Source organism: Mesoplodon bidens, assembly GCF_964165515.1.
Source record: "Mesoplodon bidens genome assembly, chromosome: 1".
Lineage (NCBI taxonomy): Eukaryota > Metazoa > Chordata > Mammalia > Artiodactyla > Ziphiidae > Mesoplodon > Mesoplodon bidens.
Window position 1 is genome coordinate 23543349 of NC_138176.1, and position 21493 is coordinate 23564841.

Genomic DNA, 21493 nt, shown 5'->3' on the forward strand with positions numbered 1-21493 from the left:
CATTAAGTTAAATTTCCCCTGTTACACTGTGAGCCCATCACTTTTCTCGTGACCTGCATTTGCTAATGGCCATTATTGATTCCTCTCCTCCTTGATGACTTCTTGGCTCCATGGACTGTAACTCCTCTATCTCTGAGCAACTGAGGTTCAGTCATTTCTCTAGATTTCCACTAAGAACTCTTACGATGGCAGAGTACAAGAGATGACAGTGAAAGAGTGAAAGAGGGGAAAATCCTCATAATTATGGCTTCCTAATTTATACTAATATTAGAAAAAATTGACTTATGCCCTAGTGATCAGACTTCATTTAGCCTTCAAGTTCAAGAGCCTGTGGGTGTGTCCAGTGTCTGTGTATGTGGTTTCCCTTGCTCAGTTAATCATTGTCCACCTTTGTATGTTCCATTTAGCCAATAAGAGATGTTGTTTGGTGTTTCAGAGTGAGGGATCTGGAGTCAGAGTGCCTGTGGTATCAACAGAATCCTGTTTTCAAGGGGTGTGATGATGAGCTATTTAGTTAACGTCTTTAAGCCTTATTGTCTTCATTTGTATCATAGTCAGTGTCTTCCTCATATATTTGTTGTCAGGATTAAGATGAGATTCCAGGTTATACTCTAAACACATAATACATGGTGAATAAATATAAACTATTATTTAAAAGAGGGATAGGACAAGGTGGGTATTAATGAGTTTCTGCAATGTGGCCATCTCACTTTGATATTTGATTTAATAATTTATACTTCCAGTGGGCATTTTTAATGTGTGCATGAGTTTTGTTGCCCCAGAATTAAGAACAATGGATAGAAAATCAGCTTACTGTTTTATTTTGTAGCTTCTCAGATAGTTGAAAACTCCTATCTTACAATTCATTTAATTTACATCAGTTGAGTCCTTTTCAGAGCTAACTCCTGGCCATAAAGATAGAGGAAACAGCTCCTGCCCTGAAGGGGGCCTGAAGCTGCTGAGGTGGGGTTGCAAAGGGAGCCCCTAGAGAAGTCTGTGGAAGGATATTGCCCCTGCATAGCTGCCCCTCTGTGAGTTTGCAGCCAAGCATCTGGCTTGACGCCTAAGGTCCTAAGACTGGAAGTTTGGAAGAAAAGCTGGACTTGTAATTGTGAAGGGAAGAGCAAGGACAAACTCGATAGAAACTTCCAGTCCTTCTGCAGTGCCTCCCACCACCTCTAGCCAAAGGGACCTTCAGAGTGAAATAGCCACTACTTCCCTCCTGCCTTGCAGATGTCACACATATTTCCTTTCAGGCCATTATAACTGGAAACCATACAGAGACTCTGGAAAACATAGTCACATCTTCGCCAGGTTGATCCAGTGCAAAATCACCAGAGTCCACCCCTTGAAAATTTGGCACCTGTGCACATCATTTTAAATCATGTATGACTTCCAAATGAAAACAAAATTATGCATCTACCTAGCATGAGAGAACCCCCCATACAACTTAAAACATGATAAATATCTTCCTAAAAAGATGGAAAAACAATTGCCCATGTTGGGAATATCCTTGGGTGATATTCTTCTTCTAGGGAGTCATACTTCCCCTTTCTGTATTCCATAAGTAAAATACCAACATGTAAGGTCAGCCATCTTAACACATTTTATGTTAAAACAGAGGAATGGGAAAGAGGAAAAAGAAAGGAAAAGATTTACACACACACACACACTCACACAAATATATTTATATTAAATTAGATGACGATGGGTCTCTAGGGAATGGCTCCTAAGGAAAGGAATGTTTCTGTTAATAGGCCAAAGATGAGAAGAAACTGACCAAAAATCTAGGATAGTAAAGTGCCCAGAACGGTACCTGGTATACACCATGTAGCTTCAAATCTAAAATTTCATTAAATGAGGATGCACCCATATTTTGTGTATCTGTCAAAATAATTCTGCCTATTAAACTTTATCATTTCAATGATTTTAAGACACCTACTAATTTAAGAGATGTTAAAATAAAAAAAAGCGTTTTGGAATTGATGAGATGGGTGCACAATAAATATTTGTTGAATGATTGAAAGATGAGGAGTGGATACTGGAGATGAGACAACCATAGATATTTATTTTTCAAATCAAAGGTTAGATAGGCTTGTCTAAATAGATAACTAACGAGATATGGAATGGTTAATTCTACACAGGAGGGTAGTGGAGACCCAGAACCTGGATCATTTGACTGGGTAGGAATGAAATGCAGAGTCGGCTGAGGAAGATCTTAAAAGCAACAGTAAGATGCTGACTAGCCCTGATGTGTTTATGCATCAGAATCTCAGGATTCTTAAAAAACTTAGGGCTCCTCATATCTGACTTCTGACTTGCAGGAATCCCTTCTACAAAATTCTAAGTGGCTGAAAACGGCCCTTTGGATTAAGAATGGAATTTTGTCTATCTGTCTGTCAGGATCTGTCTTCCTCTAAAGACAATAACTAGAGGAAATACACTAGTCCCACTGTTTTTTCATTGTTGGCTCTGGCACTTAAAACATCAACACCTCTAAAACAGAGCAATTCCATAATTTAGAGAAAGCTGTCAAGGTTTTCACAGGCATGGCAAGATGGGCCCTGGGGTGGCGTGGGGGGAATGGAACTTGCTGCAACATTTGTGAGATTTATGGTAAAGGGTTTTACATGAGTGTTGAAGTTTAAGGCAGATAAATCCCAGAAGACAAATGCCACCAGTAATTGAATTACAAAGCCATTATCATGTGCTGAGCAGAGCAACTTTATGACTCTGTTGTGACAAGATGAAACTTGTTAGAATATTTATGTGCCTGGGATAGCTTCTGCATCACCAACCCCAACCCAGAGAACAAACTAGCTCTTCCATGTGTCTCCTATGAGCAGTTAGCCTTCCTGAGTAATTCAGTAGCCAAGGAAAACGAGATGCTTGAGAGGAATCTGAAACAGCCATAGCGTACAGCCAAACCTCACATCTGACCTCGAATTTCAACAGCTCCTGAGTCCAACATATTTACGTTGTCAGCTGAAATCAGGCTTTTCCCATGGTAACCAGGGCAGCCCTAGAATAAATAGACTCTGGCTCTCCACACTGTTTTCTATTTCTAAACAAATGGAGAGTAAAAACATCCCAGTAATAAGAGCCATGTCTCTGATCTTAACATTTCTTTAAAAAATCAAACAACTTCATCTTTTGTGATTGTTGAAATCTATGAATCATACACTCTTGACAGTGGAAATGAAACAGTATTTTACCTGCTTTACAGGATGAAATGACAACAGGACCAATCCACTCCTCGTGGTAACAATGATTTAGTTACAACAGATTGTCTTCCTGTTTATAGTAGCTTTGCTATAATAGAGTCTATCCTTATGAGATGTGGGTAGTTTTCTCTCCTTAATTTTTTATTTTGAAATAATTTTAGAATTGCAGAAGAATTTCAAAGAATAAGAGAGTTCCCATAAACTTACCTCATGCTAACATCTTATATAACCATGGTGTGATATTCATAACTGGGAAATTAACATTGATTTAATACTATCAGTTAAACTGGAGACTTTATTTGGATCTCTCCAGGTTTTCTACTAATGTCCTTTTTTTTTTTTTCCCCATCTAGGATCCAAATAAGAATCCTACATTGCATTTATTTGTCATGTCTTTTTTCGTCTCCTCAAATCTCCCACTTTCCTTGTCTTTGATGACCTGGACAGTTTTTTGTTTGTTTGTTTGTTTGTTTGTTTGTTTTTTAATAAATGATACTTAGAGACTGAGTATTTATTTATTTATTTATTTTTAGAAAATATTGGGGATAGGAGTTTATTAATTAATTTATTTACTTTTGCTGTGTTGGGTCTTCGTTTCTGTGTGAGGGCTTTCTCTAGTTGTGGCAAGCAGGGGCCATTCTTCATCAGGGTGCACGGGCCTCTCACTATCGCAGCCTCTCTTGTTGCAGAGCACAGGCTCCAGAGGCGCAGGCTCAGTAGCTGTGGCTCACGGGCCTAGTTGCTCCGTGGCATGTGGGATCCTCCCAGACCAGGGCTCGAACCCGTCTCCCCTGCATTAGCAGGCAGATTCTCCACCACTGTGCCACCAGGGAAGTCCCCCTGGACAGTTTTGGGGCATGCTAGTCAGATGTTTTGTAGAATGTTCCTCAGATTGGGTTAGTCTGATATTTTTTCATGATTACAGTGTTATATATGGTTGGGAAGAAAATCACAGAAATGGTGTGCCCTTATCATGACATCGCATCAAAGAGTGCAAGATATCAATATGTCCTACTACTGATGATGGTAACCTTGATCACTTGATTGAGGTGGTATCTGCCAGGTTTCTCCATTGCAGAGGTACTATTTTCCCTGCTCCAACCTCTATTTGTTGGAAGCAAGTCCCTGAGTCCAGTTCCCATGCCAGGGAAGGAGAATCAAGCTCCAACTCCTGGTAGAAGGAGTATTAAAAACTGTGTGAATATATGTCAAAATCACCATGATCATTAAATATGTTGAGAGAGATATTTTGAGGCTATGTGTTTTGCTCACTAATCTTAGGACTCTTCAGTCTTGCCTACAACAATTATGACTGTGGTATTCTAATGGAAATTTTCCATATTGATAATCTCATATATGTATTCATTGGAATTCTTCTGAAGGAATAATTGCTCCATTTGACAATTTATTTATTTATAGCACTATTTAATTGCTCAGCCAGTGAGGTGGCCAGAAAAGACAGTGAATAAGCCCATTTCTGGATTATGTTTTGTTATTTCTTCTTCACCTCAGGAATCTCTGTTCTTTGGTGCTGAGCCTATGGTCAGATAATCCCTGTTAGGCATTAAGGTGCCATTAATGTGCCACCTGCTAATTCAGGGCAAGACCTCTCTGCCTAATAAAGTCCTTCTTAAAGGAACATTTTAAAGTCTGACCTGGGATGAAGAACTCCTCTTTGTATTAAAAGATTACTGATAAGTATAATGATCCCATTGACTATTACCCCACCATTCTAAAACCTCCCAGAGGTGACTACCGTTATGAATTTTGAATGTGCATTTCCAGTAGCATTTTTTTTTCCTTTTATATACATTTTTGCTTTGGGTTAATCAATAGACAATAGTTAGATAAATTGGGTATTTTCATTTAATAGATTGCAATAAAGCAGTTAGAGATCTCTCTCATTAATGTTATGTTCTGGCACGGAACAGTCTCCAAGATATATTATTGAGTAAAATTAACAAGTTGCTAAAAATACATAGGGTATGATACCACTACAGTTTTAAAAGATAACAAGAAACCTTCTTAAAAAAATATTGTGAGCTGCTCTTTTACCTCAATCCCACACTCTTTGATCACTTAAAGTATATTTCTCTATATCTCATTGGCACTGTTGTTTCTGTCTGGGGATCAGGCTCGTCATCTGGTCAGATTCCCTGGTGTCTCTCTAGATCTTCTCATCTGTATTCAGGAAACAACAAAGACAAAGATGGGGAGGGGCTATAAAAGTGGTGAAATAAGAGGGAAACAGGAAATGCAACCAGTGGTATAAGAAGCAAAATCATTACATTAGAACAAGGGAAAATGGGAAAGGATAGGGAAGAACTGTAGAAGAATGGTTTGCCTCGACCGATTTAGAAGAATGGTTGATAACTGGAGAGACATGCTGCTTACTTCTAAGCACTTTCATTTCTCTATCAACTTTCAACTTTATTTCTACCCAGCACGTCATGCAACAAACCTCACCTCCCACAGCCATCCTGAGCTTTATGTATTCCTTCACTCTAGGTCAGACACCCCGTTCCTTGCTTTGCTCTCCTACACACACTTTCTCTGTCTGTCTTTCTGTCTGTCTCTCTCTCTCTGCTCTGCCTTTTGTTGTAAATGTCATAACGTAACAGTCAGGCTTCTGGTTTGGGGAGTAAAAATGACAAAATGCAGAATTTAAGGAGCTTAAGGATGTTGGCCATGCGGATTCTCTGTAGCCATTATGCATAAAAAAAACTAAGCATCATTTTTATTTTTCTGTCTATTTGTTATTTGTAGTAGCTTCCTTTATTTCTGGGAAAGAAGAAGGCAAGCAAGCATGTTTCTTAAGCTTACAGGGGAGGTTAAAATGCCACCTTTAGGCTGCTTTTTATTTATTGTTTTCTAGCTCATTTTCCCCACATGGGCAGGAGATGAGACCTCAGGCTAAGCTGCTTTGTTCAGGAGTAAAAGTTGCAGCATCAACCAGGACCTTCCTGACGATGTTTGTCTTGAGAGCCTAACTGTAGCATTAGGTGAAGAGGAAACCCTTGACTACAGAAGAGGAAATCGGGGTATCCAGCCGCTAATACAGGCTGGCACTTTGCTGCTTCTCTCTGTAGCAGACAGAACCACTCGCTTCTATGGGCTTTATTTACGAAGAGCCTGCAGGAACATGAATGTTCCATCTAAAACAAAAAAGGAGGAGTGCAGGTGTCTCCAACTCCCCAGCCTCTGCTCCTGTGCACATCTCTCCACATTCCTCCCTTGGCCATTAGCTGCAAACCTAAATCTGAATAAATAGATGCTCTCCTGTCGTCACGGTGTTTACTTTTTAATACTTGCTCTGCGCTTATCTATATCAGGGCATTTTGTGGCTCCTCAGCATTTATTGAGCAGTATATTAAGTTGGTATAAACTCAGACAAAATGCCAGGAGAATGATAAACTAGTGACATTTTTGAGTTTCTCTGTGGAAAGTGTCTACAAAGGCTGCATGTGGCTGATTGTACTTCAGAAGGCTGATGTTGCACTCCTCACTTCACAGCGTGCTATATCAGAGGGAGTGTTTTATTTGCATTCTTGACTATGATAATCCTTAGATTTTATTCCCAAACAGCTCCTAAATGTGAGCACCAACTCAAGATGCTGGAAATGGAGATGCACGAGGCTGGCTTTGTCTTGTTTGTATCAACAGAGCTGAGTCTAGTATGTCCTAGAGGGCCTTCACCTTATGCTTTCCTTGGGAAGGGAGACGTACACATAGATAGATAGGGGCACAAGTTCTTCTTTTCAACCATTTGTAAACTTCTGTGCATAACTTTCTTCAGTGTCATCATGGGGCTTTTAGGATCAAATACAACACCTTAGCATGATATACGCAGGGCCTAAATTTTCATTTTATCTGCTACTGCTCTACTGTGAAAACATTAGATCCACCATGTTGACTTAACTCATAGACACGTCTATGGATCAACCTCTCTCTGACCTGGGACCTTTTTACTTGATATTTATCTCTAAGGAGAATGTTCTTCCACTCCCTCTATCCATTGATCATATCATTTCATATCCTTGAAGATTCAATCTATTTACTGTAAAGACTTACAGGACATTCATGCTCCTCCGGACATTTCTCCTATGTCTTCAAATACCAACTTGAATATTAGAACTCTTGTTTCATTGGATTACTGTCTCTCCCATAGCTCTAAAGCTTGTAAAGCCAGGGAATCTGTAGCCCTTGTTCTTACCATGTAATAGAGCATTAGAGTGTTTCACTAAATAAATAAATGATTTTATTTATTCATATAGTTGATCTCTGGGCTACTGACCCTTTTATTTTGTCTGTTGATTTACGATGATAAATCATTTTTGCTAACAGGGTACCCCTGATATCCCAAGAAGCTTTTATTACCAACACAAATTTTAATTTTCATATGAGGATTAATTTTCACATCAGGATTAGTATTTTCCATCCATCTACACACCCTTGTTGTGTGCCAGGAATCTGCTTGGTGCTTTAAGATGTATATTCTAGGAGAACTTATTTTAGTCTCATTTTATCATTAAAAAATAAAATAAAAGCACAGAGATTGTTAAGTCACTGACCAATGTCACACACACAGATAAACTGATGAATGCTGATATGGCTGGTTGTGTACTTCTCCTTTATCCAAAAGCTTTCAGTAAACATTGATTGAATATCTATATATAGCATGCATGGTACCTGACACAGAAAAACAGAAAGGTTTGAGCTTGTCTGTCAATAAGAAGGACAGACAAAGGAACCACCACCTGAAATATGGCCTAATTTGTGCTATGCAAATGTATGTGCACAGTTCTGGAAGTCTGAGAAGGGATAACCAACTTAGCTTAAGTGGCACCCCCATTGGGGAGACTGTTTTCAACTTCACTCATCTGTAGCTGAACCACAGACCATAAGAGTTAAGAAGGCAGAAGAAGGGTGAGAAGTTATTCCAGGCAGAGGTACCAGCATGTGCAAAGCATGGTGTTCCTTCCCTTCCATGAAATTCAGCTCAAGAAGGAAATTCATTTTCCCGATTAGACATAAAGGTGATACAAAGATATACAAGATACAGCCACCTATTGTCTTTTTATATAATTAAAGGATCCTGAACCAAAATTTTTCATCTCATTTTTACAGAGAGATTCTTTCTGAGTCCCAAACTTGAACAACCCAATATATCAGATATTATAGTAAACATTGACCAGTGTAAACATGTCTGTATGTCTATTGAGGAAACATTCTTCCCTATGCTCTGGTAAACACAGAAAACACAGTGACAAAAAACAGAGCACCTGCCTTTTGGGAGCTCAGTGAGGTAAGAGAAGCATGTATGCAAAGAGATCCAGCAAATCATTATGAATCATGACAGGGATGTGTACAGGGCAGTCTAGAAGCATAAAGCAAAGGTGCCCAAACCTTTGTGCTTAATACCTGAAGTCAGAGTTACCTATATGATTGGTTAGAGATTCTTGAAGCCATTCTTGAGATCTCCCTCCAAAAATGAGATCGTCAAGAGAATATTTTGGATTAAATGTTATGTTTATGCTGGTTTTCTTTGATTTCTTATTTTTTAGCTTTATTGAAGCATACCTGACACATAGGAGCGTGATCTACTTCGTGTACAGTGTGATGATTTGATATACATATACATTGTGAAAGGATTTCCATAATCGAGTTAGCACATTCATTACCTCACATATTTACCTTTTTGTGTGTGTAAGAACACTTAAGTTCTACTGTCTCAGCAAACTGCAATTATATGATACAGCATTTTCAATGAGAGTCACCATGTTATACATTAGATCCTCAGACCTTATTTATCTTATAACTGAAAGTTTGTGCACTCTTACCATTCTCTCCCCATTTCTCCTTCCCTACCCCACAAGCCTCTGGCAACTACTCATCATCATCATCATCATCATTATTAATCACAACAATTGGTCTTAAAAACATGCAGAAAACCATTAAACTCTACAGTCCCAACTAAAATGCATAAATGGGCTAGAAAATGATACGTTGCAGGTCATCTGCAGTGATGTGTTTCCACAAAGTGTCTGATCAATGACACCACCATTAAAACCAGCACATCTGTGAACATTTAACATTGTTTGGCTTCACCTCCTGAGAACTCACCAGAGCCACAAAGTAAAAGCAGCAGTAATTCTTTATAATGTGTGACTGCAGATCTACAGGCACCCTTAGGCCTTCAGGAAAAAGGACGAGCACATCTACAAATAAAAATTGTTGGAAACACCATGGCCTGACTTTAAAGTTTTATTTTGTTCTTGCAGTTGTTTTACTAGACATGGAAAAAATTTTAGGCAGGGTAAGGGAGTTGCCACAGTAGACTTTGGAAAGACAAAGGATTCTGTTTTGTCCCTGTCTCTTTACATTAGTTGATAAGAGGGACATGTCACTTGAAACAACAGCTCCTGCCTTTAGAGATAATAAATCTTAAGAGACTACTGCTATTATTGATTTGTCATCATATGCACATGGAAAGATGCAACTGGATGCAGGAGAATCATTTTGCCTCACGTTGACCCTAAGCACAAGCCAAGCAGCTTAGGTTTGCGTGATAGTTGCAACCCTGTGTTTCTGGGATGCCAGTGTCATAGGTACTGGTCGTTTCAAGGAAGAAACTTGCATCAGGCAAGGTGGGAGGTGAAGAACATGTTACTACCCAATAATAATTTACAAAAACCAGTTACCTGCTGAGCTTTCTAGTTTGAGGGCTGTCAGAAGGAGAGCTTGTCTTTTTTTTTTTTTTTTTTATTGTTCATGACTTTGGCCTTGCAGTAGAGGTCACCTATGGATGCAATCAATGCTTCACTATGGGATGTGCAGAGCTACCATCTCTGTCTGAACAAGCAGTCACTCGAGTACGTGACTGAAATGATGGTGAAAGTATCACCATCCACCTCTGTACAGATTCTAACTGGGAGAAATGTCCAAGTGCACGTTCCCTGTCTCTTTGGGGAAAATTATAAAACCCGTGTTAGGACATTTCTGCTTCCTAGGAGAAGAAGAAAGCAGAGTTCAATGTTTCAAACATAGGCTCTGAATTTCAGGCCATGTATCAATCAAAGAAAAGTTACTGACAGTGATAGTAGGGCCTTAAGGAGACTTTTAAGATAAAGAAAGACTAAGCTAGCTAGGCTTCAGACCCTGAGTTGGGAAATGAGTTCAAATAAGAAGAGTTCTGGGAATGCCCTTAGGACTATGATTCATTTACTTATTTCAAAGAGCTCACAGACCATTAAACACTCTCCCTTGCTTTCTCCCCCTCCCCTCCTTCCTTCCTCCCTCCCTCCCTTCCTCCCTTCTTTCTTTCAACATTTGACTATCTGTTACAGTTCAGGCATTATTTTATTCGTATATACATGTGAATATAAAGTGTTTAAAACAAAGCTGCTCCAGGGGCTCTCGGTTTGGTGTGCGTGTGTGCAGGGTGGTGGGATGCTGCTTTTATATAGGGAAAGACATAAAATAATTATTTGTAGCAAACTCTTACAAAATTTGTATTAAAAAAAGAAATACTTAGGAAGAGAGCAGTTTTCCTGGTGTAACTGGGAAATAGTTAATGGAGGAAGTGACCTTTCAGATGTGTCTCATAATGAGTCAAAGAAGACGTGGTGAAACTGGAGAAGGGCCTTTCAAGCTGGAGAGAAAAACATACAGAGGCTCACAGAGGGCAGAGGAAAGGAATGAGGCACTTTGAGGACTGGCACACCTTCCTTTGTGCTAGGACATGGGACAGAGAAAGTGAAATGGGTCTTGGCTACCACACTGAGTCCTGAATGTAATGAGCGTTTTTAACATCTTCATTTTCTTATATGGATTTGATGGTGGGGCTGAGGGGCTCTGGGGAGGCAGAGGAAGACCAGTTTTAAGGCATGTTACTATTTTACACATGGAAATGGAACAGATTAAATGGATGTCTGCAAATCCTGATGAAAAAAATTATAGATAGTCCCAAGTTTAATTAATCTTGCTGAATGAAAGTCTTAAAGTATGATGACCCATATTGCTTATATAACAGAATACTTATTTTTGATTTAATATGGCTCACTGCAAGATAACACTAAATAATGTGTGCCTCCAAGGCATCTGATTTTATTTTATTATTTTTTAAACATATTTATTGGAGTATAATTGCTTTACATTGTTGTGTTACTTTCTGCTGTATAAGAAAGTGAATCAGCTATACATATACTTATATCCCTATATCCCCTCCCTCTTGCATCTCCTTCCCACCCTCCCTATCTCACCCCTCTAGGTGGTCACAAAGCACCTAGCTGATCTCCCTGTGCTATGAGGCTGCTTCCCACTAGCTATCTGTTTTACGTTTGGTAGTGTATATATGTCCATGCCACTCTCTCACTTTGTCCCAGCTTACCCTTCCCCCTCCCCGTGCCCTCAAGTCCATTCTCTACATCTGCCTCTTTATTCCTGTCCTGCCCCTAGGTTCATGAGAACCATTTTTTTTTTAGATTCCATACATATGTGTTAGCATAGCATATGGTATTTGTCTTTCTCTTTCTGACTTACTTCACTCTGTATGACAGATTCTAGGTCCATCCACCTCACTACAAATAACTAAATTTCGTTTCTTTTTATGGCTGAGTAATATTCCATTGTATATATGTGTCACATCTTCTTTATCCATTCATCTGTTGATAGATGTTTAGGTTGCTTCCATGTCCTGGCTATTGTAAATAGTGCTGCAATGAACATTGTGGTACATGACTCTTTTTGAATTATGATTTTCTCAGGGTATATGCCCAGTAGTGGGGTAGCTGGGTTGTATGGTAATTCTATTTTTAGTTTTTTAAGGAACCTCCATACTGATCTCTATAGTGGCTGTATCAATTTACATTCTCATCAGCAGTGCAAGAGGGTTCCCTTTTCTCCATACCCTCTCCAGCATTTATTGTTTATAGATTTTTTGATGATGACCATTCTCCCTGGTGTGATGTGATGCCTCGTTGTAGTTTTGATTTGCATTTCTCTAATGATTAGTGATGTTGACCATCCTTTCATGTGTTTGTTGGCAGTCTGTATATCTTTTTTGGAGAAATGTCTATTCAGGTTTTCTGCCCATTTTTGGATTGGGTTGTTTGTTTTTCTGATATGGAGCTGCATGAGATGCTTGTATATTTTGGAGATTAATCCTGTGTCAGTTGCTTTTTAGCAAATATTTTCTCCCATTCTGAGGGTTGTCTTTTCATCTGTTTATGGTTTCCTTTGCTATGCAAAAGCTTTTAAGTTTCATTAGGTCCCATTTGTTTATTTTTGTTTTTATTTCCATTTCTCTAGGAGATGGGTCCAAAAGGATCTTGCCGTGATTTATGTCATAGAGTGTTCTGCCTATGTTTTCCTCTAAGAGTTTTATAGTGTCTGGCCTTACATTTAGGTCTTTAATCCATTTTGGGTTGATTTTTGTGTATGGTGTTAGGGAGTGTTGTAATTTCATTCTTTTGTATGTAGCTGCCTGTCCAATTTTCCCAGCACCACTTATTGAAGAGGCTGTCTTTTCTCCATTGCATATTATTATCTCCTTTCTCAAAGAAAAGGTGACCATATGTGTGTGGGTTTATCTCTGGACTTTCTATCCTGTTCCATTGATCTTTATTTCTGTTTTTGTGCCACTATCATACTGTCTTGATTGCTGTAGTCTTGTAGTATAGTCTAAAGTCAGGGAGCCTGGTTCCTCCAGCTCCATTTTTCTTTCTCAAGATTGCTTTGGCTATTCGGGGTCTTTTGTGTTTACATACAAACTGTGAAATTTTTTTTTCTAGTTGTTTGAAAAATGCCATTGGTAGTTTGATAGGGATTGCATTGAATCTGTAGATTGCTTTAGGTAGCATGGTCATTTTCACAATGTGGATTCTTGCAATCCAAGAACATGGTATATCTCTCCATCTGTTTGTATCATCTTTAATTTCTTTCATCAGTGTCTTATAGTTTTCTGCATACAGGTCTTTTGTCTCCTTAGGTAGGTTTATTCTTAGGTATTTTATTGTTTTTGTTGCAGTGGTAAATGGGAGTGTTTCCTTAATTTTTCCTTCAGATTTTTCATCATTAGTGCATAGGAATGCAAGAGATTTCTGTGCATTAATTTTGTATCCTGCTATTTTACCAAACTCATTGATTAGCTCTAGTAGTTTTTTGGTAGAATCTTTTGGATTTTCTAAGTGTAATATCATGTCAGGTGAAAACAGTGACAGCTTTACTTCTTCTTTTCCAAGTTGGATTCCTTTTTATTTGATATTCTTCTCTGATTGCTGTGGCTAAAATTTCCAAAATATGTTGAATAATAGTGGTGAGAGTGGGCAACCTTGTCTTGTTCCTGATCTTAGTGGAAATGGTTTCAGTTTTTCACCATGGAGAACGATGTTGGCTGTGGGTTTATCATATATGGCCTTTATTATGTTGAGGTAAGTTCCCTCTATGCCTACTTTCTGGAGAGTTTTTATCATAAATGGGTGTTGAAATTTGTTGAAAGCTTTTTCTGCATCTATTGAGATTTTCATATGGCTTTTGTACTTCAATTTTTTAATATGGTGTATCACATTGATTGATTTACATATAGTGAAGAATCCTTACATTCCTGGGATAAACCCCACTTGATCATGGTGTGTGATCCTTTTAATGTGCTGCTGGATTCTGTTTGCTAGTATTTTGCTGAGGATTTTTGCATCTATGTTCATCAGTGATATTGGCCTGTAGTTTTCTTTTCTTGTGACATCTTTGTCTGGTTTTGGCATCAGGGTGATGGTGGCCTCGTAGAATGAGTTGGGAGTGTTCCTCCCTCTGCTATATTTTGGAAGAGTCTGAGAAGGATAGGTGTTAGTTCTCTCTAAAAGTTTGATAGAATTCACCTGAGAAGCCATCTGGTCCTGGCCTTTTGTTTCTTGGAAGATTTTTAATCACAGTTCCAATTTCAGTGCTTGTGACTGGTCTGTTTATATTTTCTGTTTCTTCCTGGTTCAGTCTCAGAAGGTTGTTCTTTTCTAAGAATTTGACCATTTCTTCCAGGTTGTCCATTTTATTGGCATATAGTTGCTTGTAGTAATCTCTTATGATCCTTTGTTTTTCTGCAGTGTCAGTGGTTACTTCTCCTTTTTCACTTCTAATTCTGTTGATTTGAGTCTTTTCCCTTTTTTCTTGATGAGTGTGGCTAATGGTTTATCAATCTTGTTTATCTTCTCAAAGAACCAGCTTTTAGTTTTATTGATCTCTGCTATTATTTCTTTCATTTCTTTTTCATTTATTTCTGATCTGATCTTTATGATTTCTTTCCTTCTGCTAACTTTGTTTTTTTGTTGTTGTTCTTCTTCTTTCTCTAATTGCTTTAGGTGTAAGTTAGGTTGTTTGTTTGAGATGTTTCTTGTTTCTTGAGGTAGGATTGTATTGCTATAAACTTCCCTCTTAGAACTGCTTTTGCTGTATTCCATAGGTTTTGGGTTGTCATGTTTTCATTGTCATTCGTTTCTAGGTATTTTTTTATTTCCTCTTTGATTTCTTCAGTGATCTCTTGGTTATATAGTAGCATATTGTTTAGCCTCCATGTGTTTGTATTTTTTACAGATTTTTTCCTGCAATTGATATCTAGTCTCACAGCATTTTGTTCAGAAAAGATACTTGATATGATTTCAATTTTCTTAAATTTACTAAGGCTTGATTTGTGACCCAAGATATGGTCTATCTTGGAGAATGTTCCATGAACACTTGAGAAGAAAGTGTATTCTGTTGTTAGCATTTGGCTGTTAGCATTTGCCCTTTTATGGCTGTTAGCATTTGCCTTTTGTATTGAGGTGCTCCTATGTTGGGTGCATAAATATTTACAATTGTTATATCTTCTTGGTTGATTCCTTGATCATTATGTAGTGTCCTTCTTTGTCTCTTGTAATAGTCTTTATTTCAAAGTCTATTTTGTCTGATATGAGTATTTCTACTCCAGCTTTCTTTTGATTTCCATTGGCATGGACTACCTTTTTCTATTCCCTCACTTTCAGTCTATATACGTCCCTAGTTCTGAAGTGGGTCTCTTGTAGACAGCATATATTCAGATATTATTTTTGTATCCATCCAGCGAGCTTCTGTCTTTTGGTTGGAGGATTTAATCCTTTCACATTTAAGGTAATTATTGATATTTATGTTCCTATTACCATTTTTTAAATTGTTTTGGATTTGTTTTTGTAGGTTCTTTTCTTCTCTTGTGTTTCCCACTTAGAGAAGTTCCTTTAGTATTTGTTGTAAAGCTAGTTTGGTGGTGCTGAATTCTCTTAGCTTTTGCTTGTCTATAAAGCTTTTGATTTCTCCATCATATCTGAATGAGATCCTTGCCTGGTAGAGTAATGTTGGTTGTAGGTTCTTCCTTTTCATCACTTTAAATATGTCATGCCACTGCCTTGTGGCTTGTAGAGTTTCTGCTGAGAAATCATCTGTTAACATTATGGGAGTTCCCTTGTATGTATTTTGTTACTTTCCTTTGTTGCTTTTAATATTTTTTCTTTGTATTTAATTTTTTATAATTTGATTAATATGTGTCTTGTTGTATTTCTCCTTGGATTTATCCTGTATGGGACTCTCTGAACTTCCTGGACTTGACCGACTATTTCCTTTCCCATATTAGAGAAGTTTTCAACTATAATCTCTTCAACTATTTTCTCAGTCCCTTTCTTTGTCTCTTCTTCTTCTGGGACCCCTATAATTCGAATGTTGGTGTGTTTAATGTTGTCCCAGAGGTCTCTGAGACTGTCCTCAATTCTTTTCATTCTTTTTCTTTATTCCACTCTGCGACAGTAATTTCTACTATTTTATCTTCCAGGACACTTATCCGTTCTTCTGCCTCAGTTATTTTGCTCTTCATTCCTTCTAGACAATTTTTAATTTCAGTTATTGTGTTGTTCATCATTGTTTGCTTGCTCTGTAGTTCTTCTAGGTCCTTGTTAAACATTCCTTGTATTTTCTCCATTCTATTTCCAAGATTTTGGATCATCTTTACTATCATTACTCTGAATTCTTTTTCAGGTAGACTGCCTACTTCCTCTTCATTTGTTTGGTCTGGTGGGTTTTTTCATTGCTCCTTCATCTGCTGCATATTTCTCTGTCTTCTCATTTTGCTGAACTTACTGTGTTTGGGGTCTCCTTTTCACAGGCTGCAGGTTCATAGTTCCCGTTGTTTTTGGTGTCTGTCCCCAGTGGGTGTGATGCTGTCTATTTGGGATGATGTTGTCTATTCAGGTATTCCACAGATGCAGGGTACACCAAGTTGACTGTGGAGATTTAATCCGCTGCTTCTGAGGCTGCTCGGAGAAAGTTCCCTTTCTCTTCATTTTTTGCACAGCTCCTGGGGTTCAGCTTTGGACTTGGCATTGCTCTGCATGTAGGTTGCCCTCTGGCGTCTGGTCTTCATCCAGACAGGAGGGGGTTAAAGGAGCGGCTGATTATGGGGCTCTGGCTCACTCAGGCCGGTGGGAGGGAGGGGTACGGATGCGGGGCAAGCCTGCGGTGTCAGAGGCCAGCGTGACGTTGCAACAGCCTTAGGCATGCCATGTGTTCTCCTGGGGAAGTTGTCCCTGGATCCCGGGACCCTGGCAGTGGCGGGCTGCACAGCCTCCAGGGAGGGGAGTTGTGGATAGCGTCCTGTGCTCGCATACAGGATTCTTGGTGGCGGCAGCAGCAGCCTTAGTGTCTCCTGCCCGTCTCTGGGGTCCATGCTGTTAGCTGCTGCTCACTCCCGTCTGTCTCTGGAGCTCGTTTAGGCAGTGCTCTGCCTTCTGTGGGCAGACAGGGAAGGATTCCCCTCTCCTCGCGCACCCCGAAACAATGGTCTGTTGCGTCTTAGGCAGGTCCAGAGTTTTTCCCCAACTCCCTCCCGGCTAGCTGTGGCACACTAGCCCCCTTCAGGCTGTGTTCACGCAGTCATCCCAAGTCCTCTCCCTGGGATCTGACCTCCGAAACCCAAGCCTCAGCTTCCAGCCCCTGCCCGCCGCGGCGGGTGAGCAGACAAACCTCTCGGGCTGGTGAGTGGTGGTCGGCACCGATCCTCTGTGCGGGAATCTCTCCACTTTGCCCTCTGCACCCCTGTTGCTGTGCTCTCCTCCGTGGCTCCAAAGCTTCCCCCCTCTGCCCCCCGCAGTCTCCGCCCACAAAGGGGCTTCCCAGTGTGTGGAAACCTTTCCTCCTTCACAGCTCCCTCCCACTGGTGCAGGTCCCATCCCTATTCTTTGTCTCTGTTTTTTCTTTTTTTCTTTTGCCCTACCCAGGTATGTGGGGAGTTTCTTGCCTTTGGGGAAGTCTAAGGTCTTCTGCCAGCATTCAGTAGGTGTTCTGTAGGAGTTGTTCCACAGGTAGATGTATTTCTGATGTATTTGTGGGGAGGAAGGTCATCTCCACATCTTACTCCTCCGTCATCTTGAGGGTCCTCTCCAAGGCATTTTAAATAGACTTGTATTTTACTTACACTTGTGATTTCTGGCACATATCATAATATGAGTGCATCTGTATTTCCCACTCACACAGGTTCAACAATACAGAGAATGGTCACTCTAGGCTGTTCTGGCCACTACATTGGTTAGGTCATGTGGTCTGTTCATAGGATAGTAGTAGGTAGTTCTGCAAATTTCAAATGAAAACATTGATTAGATCAGTTTGCTGTGTAAATCACTGTTTAAGTCACCCAGGTAAAGCAGCCTGCCTGGCATCTGCCTGACAACTCTTGAAAGTTTAATATACTGTCAGTGAGACTGTTACATATGACATGCATGGGACTCATTTGCAATTTGGAGTTAATAACACACAGTATCCTTGCCAGAGTCAAGCCTGGCCGTCATCAAATAAAGGATTTTTTATAGGTTTTATTTGAAGTGAAAATTGTACTGTCACGCTATATCAATAAATACAGTAGATGTATCCTAAGGATTGTGGCTTTAGAATCCCATGAACATTAGTAGTTTGTGGGCTCAGCTGAGTTTCTCTGAGGCACATGGGAATTCATTAATGTTGATGTTTCTCCATCATTTAGGTCTGTGATGGGGTCGAACAAGGAACCAGATCTTGTGCATCTCGAGGCCAGAACTGTGGATGGTCGTAAGTAAAGCAACTTTTCCGTGACGTTAATAGTAATTAATTTTATCGATCTGCCATGAATCGCATCTGTGTTAAGGGAAATCACAGTGGCAATAATCAATAATCTAAGTCGTTTGGACCTGAGGACTTTTTTTTTTTGTCCTTAGTTACCTAGAGTTGTCTTAATAATTCTCTACAACTCTCATCCAATCAAGGGGTTTTCTTTGCAGGTGATGAGAAAATTCCCCCCCAATTTTTTTTTTCCTTTTTTTTTGCGTTATGCGGGCCTCTCTCTGTTGTGGCCTCTCCCGTTGCGGAGCACAAGCTCCGGACGCGCAGGGTCAGCGGCCATGGCTCACGGGCCCAGCCACTCCACGTCATGTGGGATCTTCCTGGACCAGGGCATGAACCTGTGTCCCCTGCATCGGCAGGCGGACTCTCAACCACTGTGCCACCAGGGAAGCCCCAAAATTTCTTACTTTTTAAGTAAACACTTGTTATTATTGCATTATTGCTGCTCTTTTGTTTTGATTTGTTTTGCCAGTTTCCTTATTTTATCAGATATCATCCAGGCAATGCCTCACTGTCTAGTGGGAGATTGACAAAACACTTGGAAAGGGCTTGTAGAAGAGCATCATCCTGTCTGTCCCCTATCATAAGCGGCAGGAGGCAAAAGCCAGTTGGTGGTTCTGAACATCCCTAGTTAGGTTGGCTACAGTGAAGGACTGTGTTTCCTATGGACATTTTGGCTTTAGCACATGATGGAGATCAAAGCTGATGCTCCACAATCCAAACCCATGTCTGCATGACTCACAAGTTCACTCACTTACTGTGTGACCTTGAAAAAGTTACTTAAACTCTTTATGCCTCCATTTCTTCACTGTAAATTAAATAAGTTAATAATAATGATTCCTATAGTAGCTAATATTTACTAAGCACTTGCCGTGTACCAAGAATTATGCTAAGGGCTTTCTATACTTTATCACAATTAATCTTCACTACAATTCATAGGTGGTGGTTCCCATTTTACAGATGAAGAAACCAAGGCATAGAAAGTTTAAGTAGTGTATTTAAACAACAACAACATAGATTTCCTTCCCCTTCTTTGGTCCTGAGGATCTCCAGGAGGGCTAAGCATTTCAGGGGGTACTACTAGGGAACTACAGGTGAAAGGGAAAAAGGAAAAAGAGAATACGGGGAAATGCATAGAAGGACAATAGATGAGGAGAGAAAACCCAGGTGAAAAGAAAGAGGTCTCAAGTGCAGAGAAAAGGAAGAGAACGGACTCTCCAATTACCACAGTGCCAAGAGGCTGGTCGAAGTTGTTCAGCACTGAGCCAGAGGGTGATAATCTAATTTTTGACACCTTCCCTGTTTTAAAAATATCCCTCACAATTCACACACTTCATCATCACTGACACTAAGCCTGTCTACTTGCCCTCCACTTTTCTGATGCAAAGGCAGATGATACCCATGGTTTACCAGCTCACAGCTCAAAGAAGCTGGTCACCCCAGCCATCCAAACTCTCCAGAAGCCACACCTACTCCATTACTATGTGCTCACAGGGAGATATCTTTATCTCCAGAGGTTTCTTTCCCCCTTTGGGGAATGAATATATTCTTTGGCAGAATCAGTGTGGGGATAGATCAGGGTCCAAGCTGACCGTCTCCTTTCTCCTTTATAAACTCAGGCAGAGCTCTGATATGTAATGTGCCCAGATTGTACCTGACACAGAATAATCTCAACAGTTTAGAGCTGCTTTCCCACCTCTTTATAAAGTGGGCTCTCTCTGGTGGTGACCAGAGCTGATAATATTATCTTGGATTCCGTGGTTCAGTTCTCAGTACACAGTAGCCAGAGCTGTCTTAAGTCAAAAGTTGCCATGCCATCTGTTTAGAGCTTTGTTTTAGTTCCCATTGCTGTAGTAATAAAGAACACAGTTCTCACCTTTACTTGTAGCTGCAACATAATCTGTCGCCTGCCCATTTCCTCAGCCTCATCTCACTCTGTGCCCTCCTCGATCATCACCTGCAGGCCTTTGGGTTTGCTTTCAATTCTTAGAAACTACAAAGTTCTATGTCTCCATAACAAGACTCTAATACCTGCTGTTTCCTCTGCTTGGAATACCTTTCTTTATTCCCCCTTCCCTGACCAATTCAGAGTAAAGTATTACTGAAGATCATTTAGATTAAGGTCAAGCATCATTTCTAATTTTTTCAACTTTTTGAAATAATGTTAGGCTCACAAAGATGTTGCAGAATCATAGTATGGAGTTCCCCTGAACCCTTCACCCAGCTTTCCCCAATGATAACATCCAAAATAACCATAGAACTATATCAAATCCAGGGAGAGCATCCATTTCTTAAGGAAGTCTTTCTTGAAGTCCTAATCTAAACCAGTTTATTTTGTTTGCTTTCATCCAACTCTATTATTTTTCTTTATTGTATTCATCTTAGTTTGAAATTATACATTCCATTTGATCACAAGTTTTCCTCTCCACCAGCCTATTAAGTTCTATGTGTGCAGGAGCCAAGTATACCTTTGCTCAGTACTGCATCTCCAGCACATTCTACAGTGACTACATGTAGATGGAGCTTAATAAATATTTATTGAATGAATGAACACATAGTTGACCAATTGTCAGGGTTACCAGCTGGCTACCTAACCTCACTTACCAGGTTGTCTGATAAATTTAGAGCATTGCATCTCAAACTTGAACATGCATACGACCCATCCAGGGATCTTGTTAAAATGTGGATTCTGATTCAGTAAGGGCCCAAGAGTGAAGCCAGTGCCTCTGGTCTGTGGAACACACTTACAGTAACAAAGTCCCACAGTGAAAGACTAATGAAAGAGCTTTAGGGTCTGTTTCCCATGACTACACCCCTTGTTTAGAAAGCTCTGGATGGAATTGGTAGCATCCCAGGTTGCTTTTATTTTCAAGCTTTGGGGGATAATGCTGCTTTCTGGCTTGTGGCATTTAATGCACATTACCCCGTATTCTGAAAACAACAAGGCTGTCACTTTCCCTGATCGGCACGTTTTCTCTCACCCAACATTATTCCTGTGCTCCCTGCAGGCACGGAGGTTGGTAATGCCAAACTGTCATCTCAGGCTCAGCTTTCACAAGGCATGAAATATATCAGTTATAATTTTATTTTACTTTTCTGCAAAGACAGCATCTTCAGAAACTATCCAA

General features: G+C 39.8%; 1 protein-coding gene across 7 annotated transcripts in view; it reads left to right on the forward strand.

Annotated features, from left to right (window-relative positions):
• Positions 1–21493, forward strand: part of SORCS1 (sortilin related VPS10 domain containing receptor 1) — a 575706-nt gene that overhangs the window by 397064 nt on the left and 157149 nt on the right. For all 7 annotated transcript variants that reach the window (XM_081221934.1, XM_081221935.1, XM_081221930.1 and 4 more), the window contains exon 6: positions 18250–18314. In XM_081221934.1, coding sequence (XP_081078060.1) covers positions 18250–18314 — 65 coding nt within the window. The remainder of the gene's footprint in view (positions 1–18249; positions 18315–21493) is intronic.